Source organism: Pteropus vampyrus, unplaced genomic scaffold (assembly GCF_000151845.1).
Source record: "Pteropus vampyrus isolate Shadow unplaced genomic scaffold, Pvam_2.0 Scaffold98, whole genome shotgun sequence".
Taxonomy (NCBI): Eukaryota; Metazoa; Chordata; class Mammalia; order Chiroptera; family Pteropodidae; genus Pteropus; species Pteropus vampyrus.
Window position 1 is genome coordinate 2611193 of NW_011888879.1, and position 11197 is coordinate 2622389.

General features: G+C 47.1%; 1 protein-coding gene across 1 annotated transcript in view; it reads right to left on the reverse strand.

Moving 5' to 3' along the window:
* Positions 1 to 11197, reverse strand: part of PTPN14 (protein tyrosine phosphatase, non-receptor type 14) — a 160438-nt gene that overhangs the window by 39247 nt on the left and 109994 nt on the right. The window contains exons 7-11 of the mRNA XM_011364531.2: positions 9197 to 9267; positions 8212 to 8299; positions 4477 to 4565; positions 1583 to 1667; positions 684 to 766 (exon numbers count right to left, since the gene is read on the reverse strand). Of these exons, the coding sequence (XP_011362833.1) occupies positions 684 to 766; positions 1583 to 1667; positions 4477 to 4565; positions 8212 to 8299; positions 9197 to 9267 (416 nt within the window). The remainder of the gene's footprint in view (positions 1 to 683; positions 767 to 1582; positions 1668 to 4476; positions 4566 to 8211; positions 8300 to 9196; positions 9268 to 11197) is intronic.

Sequence of the window (11197 nt, forward strand, 5' to 3'; positions counted from 1 at the left end):
GAGGAACGCCTTTTGAAGGCAACCAAAGTAAAGGCAACGAGAGTATGAGTCCCAGCACGCTATATGCAAGGTCAGGTCACATTTAAGTTCCCTCATCAGCCTCTCTTTATTTCCAAATTAAGTTTAAAACACACACACGGATTTGTGACATCTATTAGCGTCTTCCAAGTCTTCCTCTAATTACCCTGGCCTCTCATTTACAGGCAGATGACATGACCCAGAAGCACACGCAGGGTTACCCAACTGTGTAAGCGAAACGGGGCTGAGGATGACAGGAGCGTCTTCTCTTTCAAGCTGGCTCGTCACTCTGCCACACACCTCTGAACATCCTGCGCATCTGACACGAAGGGGCACCCTGGCAAATTGGGAACGGCTCGGCTCCTCCAAACTCATCGCAGAGGTTGGAAAGGCACTAATGTGGGCTGACCCATCCAGGCGGCCGCCGAGCAGTCACAGTCAATTTGCGAATCGTTTGCTCTCTAGGCAGAGGCGCTACACACACCAGCACACAGTGCTCATCACTCAAGTTCTTTCGCTCCCGCCTGGCTTTAGCTTAGTCCTTTAGCTTCTATAAGGAATGAGGGAAAAGAGTGAATGGAAAGAGCAATCTACGGAATCCCTGAAGCACATGAATTTAGTGTGGCCGAGCCGTCGAGCAGAGAGCGGACTAAAGGTTTACTTACTCAGTGCAGATTTTGTTTTGTTTGTAAAACTTGTGCCGTGTAGTAAACAACCGAGAAATATACTTGGCATTTTCAATATCATCCTTGGAAATGAAGAGATAGAGGGGGAAAAAAAAAATGAACATGTGTTTGACTGTATATACATTTTACTAGGATTACTCTAAACGGGGATACACCTCTGCCTCCCCACAGGTCGAGCACAAAATAACACCCCGAGCCACGAACCAACATATTGACATTCAGGGGCAGCCATGCCTATGAAGCCCAGTGAAGGAGGACAGACAATACTGCTTGCTAAAGCATCCTGTTCGCCCAAGGCCCTGGGGGTTACGCAGTTGAACTGTCATGTCTTCTCAGAATCCCAAACCAAGTGCTTTAAAAATAAATAAATGAATTGAGGCAGAGCATGGAAGGAACACTAAGCGCCAGTAACCGAGAGGCAGTGAGATGCGTGAATAGCCTTGGCCCTTGCGGAGGCCCTCGACAGAAGGGACATCGTTCAGGCGCCTTCGGAGGAGGCTTGGACTATAATGGGAAAGAATCCAGTCAGCCAGCAAAAGAAAATGCTGTGCACTATAATCAGGGGTGACTTGAGGGCTGTAACCAGCATGCTGAGGACCACGGCACGCCAGACAACGTGAACCCTCCATCACCAGGAAGGCGAGGGGAGGAATCTCTAAATCCAAGAGTCAAAACTCCGCTTGGAAAGCTGGCGTTTTGAACAGAAGGTCACCACCACTATCCTGAAACGAGTAAGGACAGCACTGGGCAAATACTGGAAAGTTATCGGTTCAATGGACGACTTGCCCTCTCGAGATATGGGAAGCAAGGAGAGGCTCTTACGAGTTGAGTCAAACACCAAGCGGCCTGCGGACCCCACCTTCGTCTGTTCTACTTACCGTGTGAAAGAGCGTGGTCTCCTCTTTGATGAGCTCGACGAGAATGGCCGACTTGTTATGAGTGATGTTCCCGATATCAGTCCACCTGGTCAAAACAAATGCAACCGCGTTTGCCCCCAAGACGGTCCCCGCATTTATGAGTCCGCAAAGGGCGGGTCTCATCTGCTCCTGTTGGGCCTAATTTTACAAATTATGATTTAAGTATATTTTTAAAAGCTAAATGTCCCTTCTCTCAAGGTAGAAAAGTACAGAAAATGCAACATGCATCTACTTAAATAGCTAAAGATCCTATGCAAACTGTATCTAGACACTGTTGTTCCTAAATTATTGTTTCCTTTATGACTAGCTATGAGGAAAACTTGCGAGGGACTTCTGCTGCCTTGTTCTTCACATTTCCAAATGGGAAAATGACAAAGTATGTCCCAAGATCCTGGCTTCTAATGATGAAGGAGCACATTATTAAAAGTCATATGTCTTCCGGAACCTAGGCTGAAGAGCCCACACAGATTCTGTGTTGCAATGGACATTATTAATTATGCCACCTAGAAAAAAAATGCCTAGGGCACACACACAGAGACAGAGACACACACACACAGACACACACACACACACACAGACACACACACACAATTTCTCTTTCCTCATGCGGACATTATCTAAAATGAGATACACAGAAATAACCACCAGACAAAGCAAGGTAAGGTGCTACTTCCCATTCTCCTTGCAGTCAGTATTTCTCACCTTCTCTCACTACTACTTGACCTTCATTCTGCACCCACACCTACAATTCCCGCCCACTGACTTCGCTCCATCATGCTTATACTCATCACACTTCTCCGTGTGCCTGGAGGACTCCTTTAAGACTCAGCTCAGGAGCCACCTCCTCCTCCAGGAAGCCCTTGCTCATGGTCAGCCATCCACACACTAGGAAAGAACATGGTGTCATCCTTTACCAGTTGCCACATTGTATTACGATTGTTTACTTCCATGACTAGATCCCTAACTTAACCGAAGCTGACCACAGGCCGCATGCTCGGGGAGATTCTGCTTTCTTCACCTCTGTATTCCAAGCACTGTGCCAAGTACCTGGCACATAGCATGCAATAAATGTTTGCTGAGGGAATGAAAAGTGATAATATTGCCTCCCATTTGTATAGAGTACGGTTCTTTTATCAACTCCCTAAGGTGCACAAGGCAGCTATTTTTGTTCTTACTTTGGAGATGAGGTGGTTTAATAGATGAGTACGTGACTTAACCACATTCACGCAGCTCATTAGGGATGGATGACTTGTAGACCTGGGGCTTTCAGATTTCCCTCCAGTCGCCTTTCCATGTACGTGTTTACATACATCGGCTGGGGCCATAATCGTTACAGGTGCTCAGCACAGCTGTCTGCCGACTTGCAATTCCATCAGATTGCATCTGCATGGACTCAGAGTTACATGCTCCTCAGTGACGGTCTCTAGAGATAAGACCTATTTGGTTTCCTCTGGCTCTGTTCTGTCAAATCGACTGCCAAAACTCTGAATCCACTCCTCACTCTACCATATGACTTCGCCTATGGCATAATTAACATGACACAATGGAAGAAGTCTGGAAGCCATTCCTAAGAAAACTGTGAGTAGCTTATGACCAACGACCTTTCAAATCACTTTATTTTTCGTATTTCGCCTCGATAGCTATAATGCGAGACTCGTCTACTTCTCCAGGTTCAAGAAAAAAAAACCAAAGCACTGATTTAGTTATGGAGAAATATATGAGACAAAATGCCTGGAAAGATTTAAATGAGCACAAAACTTTTTAGTTACAACTCTGCACACCCTTCTCTATGTTACTCAATTAACTTATAATTTGTTGTAGGTATACTGGAGTTGACCGAATATACCCAAAAGTCAAAAATTTATCCTGTAGCCCTCTCTCCCCCCATTCTCACTTCAATAACGTCTCTATCCAAAGAGCAAGAGAAAATAAGTGTGCAAAAATAAAGGCCGGGTGGGGACCCGGGGCCAGGGGAGAGCCAATGAGGAAGCTCTCGGTAGAAAAACGTTCTCCAAGTGACCTGCAGCAACTGCGGATCCCAAGAGGACGTGGCTGGCCAGGCCTTCCCAGAAGGCAGGCTGTGCTCCTCCTCTAATCGCTCTCGGACCGTCTGCCCTAGGCGCACAGCTCTGCCTGTGAGATGCACACGCAAGGAAGCTGTTCTTCCCACAAACGACAGGCCGCAGTCACGTGTAAATCAAAGCAAGCCTGCAATTTTTTAGATCGTTGACACTACGTGGAACCTACGGGCACCAATACAAAGCAAGTTTGTTGACGTACGGGAGGGGACATTGCCACATGCCTATACTAGCTCTACTCTTGTTAAATGGAAAAGAGGGTTAAAGTGTCAGAATAATAAAAAGTACCAACGTTTTAAAATTTATAACAAATTGATTGCTTTTTCAAAGCACGTTCACAGCTAGCCTTTCGTGACTATAAAAAAAACTAGTTTGCACCTGTGGTTTAGGCAGATGGTGCAGGACAAGGGGAAGAAGCCAGTTCGAATTTCATGACTGCTCAAGGATAGGGCCTGTTTCCAACCAGACTCACAAAATTTAGTTCCCATTCTTCTGGCTCGGTGAGGTTCAACAATGCATTTCCTCGAGTCAGGTGGGAAGAAAGCTTCCCCCATCCCCACCCCTCCCCTCAAACAGGCCTTCCGGAAAAGTGAGATGAATTTCTCCATAACCACTTAAATCCCACAGAGGGCTGTTCTTAACTGAGTTGAGAAAAGCTCAACTCTGAGGGACAGTCTGACTTTTAACTCGTATATATAACTCTCATGATCGGTGGGTTCTTCCAGAGTCCCTTCAAGGGGGAAAAGGGAAAAAAAACCAAAAAACAAATAAGACTACCTGTGTATTATGGCTTGTCTTCCAATTCTGTTTCTCACGAAAATTCCCATAAAGAAAATGCCCAGGTGCACACTGTTTCCATGATTGTCCTGCATAAGATCAACAAAAGACAGTTTGTGATGAAGCGGCTCACCAGCGGCCTGGCAGCACCCAGCATCTGGGCTGCAGCCTACCCGTGGGACCACGCCCCACTCCTCGCCCATACATGGAATGAATCACAGGCAGCATCTGGGCAATAAAGTAACCAGATCTCGAAGGGACGCACCCCACTGAACATCCTAATAGACTCTGTGTATACTTTTTCCTTTTCCTCAGTTTGCCGTGACCCATTTCCTGTTTAAAAGAATTTTAGGATTTTCTCAGATGCGTTGGCAGTCGGATTTTCTCTTTAATGAACAATCCTTAATATCTTTTCACATTAGCTATCGTTTTTTTTAAATCAAAATCGTACATGCAGAGTTTGATTATATCTGCTCATTACATATGTGCCATAATAGATGCACACAGTTTGAAGAACTGAATATTCTTTAGAGCTTGTCTGAAAGAGGCCAACGGCAGCAGACCTGGCCCCACAATTTCCTCTCCCTCAGACGCACCAGCTTCTTCTACCAGTTAAAGCCCCACTGTACGTCTCTGCACATCGACTACACTCGGCTTTTCAATTTAGAACCTCACGTTCATCAGTCCTGGGATGTTTTCTCAGGAATGGGATGTTTACTACCTTCTGTTTCCTCTGTTCACTCCTTGTAAAACACCCATCATTCAGATGTGCAGCATCCTAGGCTGGCCCTCTGATTTTATCTCCTGCCTCCCACGTTCTGTTACTTTGGGGGTTTTTTGGGTGAGATTTTTCTTAATTTTATCTTCTAATCTATCTCTTAAGGTTTCCACTTCTGACATCACATTTTTAATTTCTGAGAGTTCCTTTTTATTTTCTGAATGTTCGCTTTTAAAAGCAACCTATCCCTTCAACTAGGGATCTTTTTATATTTTTCTATTTATATTTTTCTTCTCTTTTTTCTTTTTTAACCTCTGAGACTCCGAGGATGGTCTTTCGAGCAGGACTTTCTTTCTTCGTTCCGCAGGGTCTCAGCATCTTCCAGGAGGCTCTCTTCTCATTCCGTTGGCCTCTGTCGTTCCTATTAGGGCATCATGCGGGATGACACCTGGCTGTCTAGTCACGTCCCAGGGTGGAACGCTAAACGCTGACTGAGCATGGGAGGGGCACGTGGACCGCAGACGCCACTGCTGGGCAATGTGCTCAGCCTGGTGCTGGGGAAACCCGGATGTCTCATCTTCAGTCTGGGTTCTGGGTGCAGCCGGGTGCTTCCAACCTCCTGCCTGGGAGAACATGACCTGGCTGCCGGCGCTCCTGAGAGCAGAGTAGGAACAAGGCTCCATATCCAGTGAGTAAACTGTCAGTCAGCCCCCGGCTTTCACGGCGGGGTCATCTTGTTCCTTTTCACGGAGCAAGAGGAAGGCCATGCACAACTAGGCCCGGGATGGACAAGAAGGACCTCTGCATTCCTCATGATACTGATCTCAGTTAAGACACAAAGATGACAGACAGTGTCCCTGCTCAGTGACCTCTTCTCGACCCACCTACCAAAGCTTCCATCAGAACGGGAGTCCGCTAGCACGGACAGAGAGAGCATGAGACAACTGCTGGTGGCAGAAGGAGCGGTAGGAGGGAAAGAACGGTGCCTTGGTGATTATGGGAAATTAAAAGTAAGTTATCCTACAGAAAAATACACGTGGGAAAAGAAGATAGGTGACGTGGAGACGGGAAGAGAAAGGAAAATTCTGTGGCAAGATTTCCCCGGGCACTTTGCCAGCAGATTGGTGCAGAAGCCTGACGGTGATGGGGACTCAGGAAAAGCTGTCCATCAGGGCGAGGCAGAACGGACGCCTGAGGCACTGCACCGGCCACAACTTCAGGTTCACTTAGCCAAGGATCAAGGCTCCCGGCTCTGTGTGACTCACTCCAGAAGCGCCCTCCCCATGTCCGAGGGCCCTGACAGCACTAGAGACACTGAGACAGCCGCCACACCTGTGTCTGTGGACGAGGACGGCAGACCTGTCTGGGAACGGACTGGCATCTCCCAACCTTGAAAATTTTTGAGAAACCGCTCAGGGAAAAGCCCCCGCTAACTGGAACTGTGCTCCCCTAAGACACATCTAGAACATTCTCTTTTACTTTACTTGGTCAACAAGGACCCGTACGAACCCCGAGGCACTGCCGCACCACTCCCTGTCTATACCTGCACGCTCCCCCGTCTGCTTTTCCACTGTCTCAGCGCTGACCACCCCACTGCCCACCACTGGTACTGCTGACCCTCCCGTCATCCCCAGGGTGTCAGGAATCACGTGGCCTGCAGGTGATCACTTTAGTCCTGAACAGATGTGTGAGGGGAAAAAAAGCAGCAGCCCAGCTCACTCACGCCCACTGCCAGTGACTCAGCAGTGCTTGCCTGCCTACTCGGAGGAAGGTATAGTATCCCCCGTGGACTTTTCCACTAAAGAACATACTAGAAAGTGCATCAGAACCAAGCACAGGGGATTTCAACACTATTTCCACTCTCTCTGCTTCCCACAATTCAGAAGTACTAAAGAAAAAAAGCAGGGGGTAGAAAATGACCCTCCAACTTCCAGGGACTGAGAAGTCAGTTTTCTAGAAGAGGAGAAAAGTTGACTCTGATTTTTCAATAACCTGAACTATCATGACTATCTATGGGCTGCTGAAATGTAAGTGGGATGCAGATGGCTTCATACGGCATTACTGCAAGGAAAATGGATTACAGCCCTACGAAGGGCTGCCACTAGAGAAGCGAAAGAAAATTAAACAAATCTAAAAAAGAGCCATTTAGCCTTTTTCGCAAGCTGCGGCCACCCTGCTCGATTCTACTTGATGCACATGGGCAGTTCTCATTAAGGCAAACTGCAAACGTGCTACAGAGGGGGCACAGAACACTGATAAAACAGCCAGCGGAGCCAGTTTGGAGTGAAATGTTTGTGCTGAAATTGCAGGCATCTCCCAAATTGCTGAAATGTGCCAGCTGCTTTAGGTTTCTGATGAAACTCCATCTTTTGTAAAGTTGGCCAGCAGAGAAAGGAAAACGAGTTTGGGTTATGGGCTCAGCTCTGTATATGCTAGTGCACTATGACCTCTCCCCCCCGCCCCAAGCCACACCCACTTCAGGAGGTGGAAATGTTGCAAAGGACGTGATGTGCTGTACCCACTTCCTAGGCACAGCTTCCAGAAACCACCAAAGGGGCTGGAAACCCACAGCAGAGGCTCCACAGAGCAGGAGAAACAAAGCATGGCTGCACACAGGAAATGCTCATTCTACCTCATAATCTCTGTACCGGCTCGAAGCAGAGGGGAGAGAATAAGCGTGGGGCCTTTGCTAAGGCACACATGACCTTATGAGCTGCCTGTCCTGTGATGAGACAGGATGTGTGCCCTTGATACCTTCGTGGCGCCAGATCGGCTGGTGTTTGGTACTCACTCACGAGGTTGTCTTATAAGTGAGATATTCTTCTGCTGAAGTCCATAGAAAACTTCGAAATCTCTTAGTTACCAAAAAATCTTCACTTTACTAAAGTTGACTGGACTAATGCCATGTGGCAATAAGACAGCTACGCTGTTCTGGTCTGCTGCCATCGACACCGGTTTCCCAAATGTCTGTGCCGTTCTGAGAAGGGTGAAGCCAAGGACAAGCCAGGGTAGGCTACCTTCACGGGGAAGATTTCCTGTCCAAATCCATCCAAACGTTCCACTTCGTTGATGTACATAAGCTCGGCCTCGGCCGGCAGGATTCCACTAAAATCAAAAGGCAGCAAAGGAGGAAATGGTTAAGGGCCAGCAAAGTCAAGTGGAAGATCCTACCCCCCTACTAGCAAATTCCAGAGCTGTGGTTTAGCTCTAGTTCTGGGAAAAGCAATCATCACCCAACTGTGAGGGCATGGTGCATTACCAAGTAATTCATTAATTAACATATTCCCCAGTAGCTTTTTCTTCACTGGGAATAATAAGAGGAAGGTGAAGTGTTTAATTAAGAGCCACAGCCCTATAAAACACTAAATAATTATTCCAGACATCCCTGAGAATAATGCTGCCTGCTTTAAAAAAAAAAAAAAAAAAAAAGTTGTTTTTCTCCTACCTGGGGAAAAAAATCTGAACTGTTAAAAAGCAAAAAAAGGAAAAAGGAAAAAAACAATAAAACGTTTATGAGGATGATATTTCGGGAGGTCCTCTGAGGTCAGAAGGGAAGGACGTTTGTTTCCCTTTGGTCCCAAAGAACAGCGGCAGTCCTGATAGCAAGGTCTCAGCGCTTCCTCAGGCTAAAGTCACCCTCCTTTCCCCTTGTGACCTTGACTTTCCCACCCAAAGTAGCTCTTTGAGGTCTTCACTCTTAGCACAAGCAGCAGCTCCAGGCTTCCCAGGTCTGGCAACAGATGCTGAGGAAGGTCCCAGAGGGGAAGTCTCCCGGCCACCAATTCCACGTCTCTGTGGGCTTGCTGGCATTAAAGAAGAAAAGTGTGTGTGTGGGGAGGAGAGGGAGGAGGGAGGGAGAGTGAGCCGCAGTTTTCAAATCTGCACACACCTCTCAGAGCGGAGCTGAATCACATACTGGAAGAAATAAAACTGTGTTGACTCAAGCCAGCGTCCTGGCAGTGAGGAGCCAGGTGCCGGTCCCCTGCCCTCTGCACGCCTTACCTGTGGGCCTTGTGTTCCTGAGCCACCTTCTGCGTTAGCTCCTCCAGAACAGCCTCTTCCAGGGCCAAATCCTACCAAAACAAAAAGCAGGGAAGGTCACTTACTATCTTGCTTGTAAATCTCAAAAGCTCTCTTCTCCAGAAGATGCCCTCATTAGCCTCAATTCCTCAATCTCCCCTATACTCCTTTGAATGAAAGGTAGTAATTTTTAGCACTGAGGGTTCATTTTTACTTTCCTAAGGGGGCTCTCCACTATAACTTAGAGGTCCAGGAATAGTTCTTTTTTCATTTACCTCCTTCTTGCCTATCGGCCTGCCTCTCAGACTCACTTTTATTAAAAATGTTTTCATCTTTTTAACAATCAGGGTACAGGCAAACGAGTTTCCAGGCCATCGTCTCTTCAAAAGTAGAGCCTAGGAAGGGACTGCGCCTGGCCCGTTTGTCCACCACTACAATACCAGCAAACTGAGTCACAGCTACCTGAAGGCAGAGCAGGCTCATTCGGATGTTACTTGATGGATGGAGCCTTAGGAGTAAAAGGGGCCACGGTGGCTAAAACGCCTCAAGGGAGCTCTGTCAGTTAACAGTGGTGTAGGGGACCAGCTGGAGTCTCCCAGCTGAATCCCAGGCCCCTGGGACCAGGGGTACGTTGGCTCTCATGGGATAGAGCCAACTGCACACATCTCTTCCCAACTCCCTTTCAATGACAGAGAAAGAATTTACAGGGCTTGTTAAACTTCTCCCAGCAAAGCTGTATCTGAGACGGAGCAATGAAGCCTGGAGAAATAAATCCAAGACAGAGAGACCAGAGCCATCAGTTCCCGAGACACTGACATACATGGCGATTCTAGAGCTTGTCTTATCCCCTTTGGCGGCCCAGGTGCCTGACCTTCCCAGGTGGGCGGGCACTGAGGAAAACAGATATGAACCATTTTCCTCTGAGCTCCACAGCGGGTATCAGAAGGGAGGGTTCTGCGCTGTGTCCTGGTGAAGCTGTCTAAGGCGCATCGTCACGTTGGGGGTAGGGGTGCAAGGGGCTGACACTTGGACAGAAAGCATCCAAAATGTTTTCTTGATTCTAAAATACCATTTATATCAAGATTATCTCCAATTTCACAACTTCTCATTGATGAAACACTACCTCCCAAAAGGTACATCTAAAACCGCAAAAAAAAACCCAACCCCAAAGAATAAAAAGGGAAAAAAAAATCAGTATTTCTTAAAGCTGGACAATGGGAGTGTAACTATATACTGGACAATCTACAGCTCTGCAGATGGTCACAAGACACCTTAGAGAACTGCCTTATTTTTTATGTGTTAACTGATTAATTTGCTGTTTCCTGTCGAGCCATCCATTGAAATGACTCAAGGTCATGGTAGGAAATAAGCTCGACAGTTTGTTTTACTTTACGAAATAACAAAGACACCACATGGCTTAGGTTTAGCTGCGTGCAGTGTGCGTGCATCTAGGCACTGAGTAGTAGTAAGAAGCCAATACTCATTTTAAAAAGCTAATGAAAGGCATGAGGCAACAGAGTAAAATAAAAAAGGATTAAATGAAGATCAAAAAGTACGGCATTAAACCTCTGCTTCCTACTTTTAAAGAAGAAAATGTCCACAGGTAACCCTCCGCTATTGTGCTCACACGACAGCCTCGATCTGCATCTGGGGCTCCCCGAGCTATGTGCTCCTGCCACAGAGATGAGTGACAGTGGCCCTGCACAAATGAAAAATGGCAGCGTGCACGCCTGTACACAGCTGCACACCTGGGGAGCGTCTTGTGTACTTAACTTTGTTCTTTTCTCTGCTGCAGAAATGCCGTTCAACAAATTCTATTACTTTGTAAGATCAAACACAGCCATTCATCCCATCTTCCCTCCCCCACCAAAGGAATGCATTCTTCTCTTTGAAAGCTCTACTGGAACCAAGAAGAAAGTTTACAACCTGCCATGGCTCCCCACTGCCTACTCAATTAGGTCAACACCTGGGCCTGGCACGCAG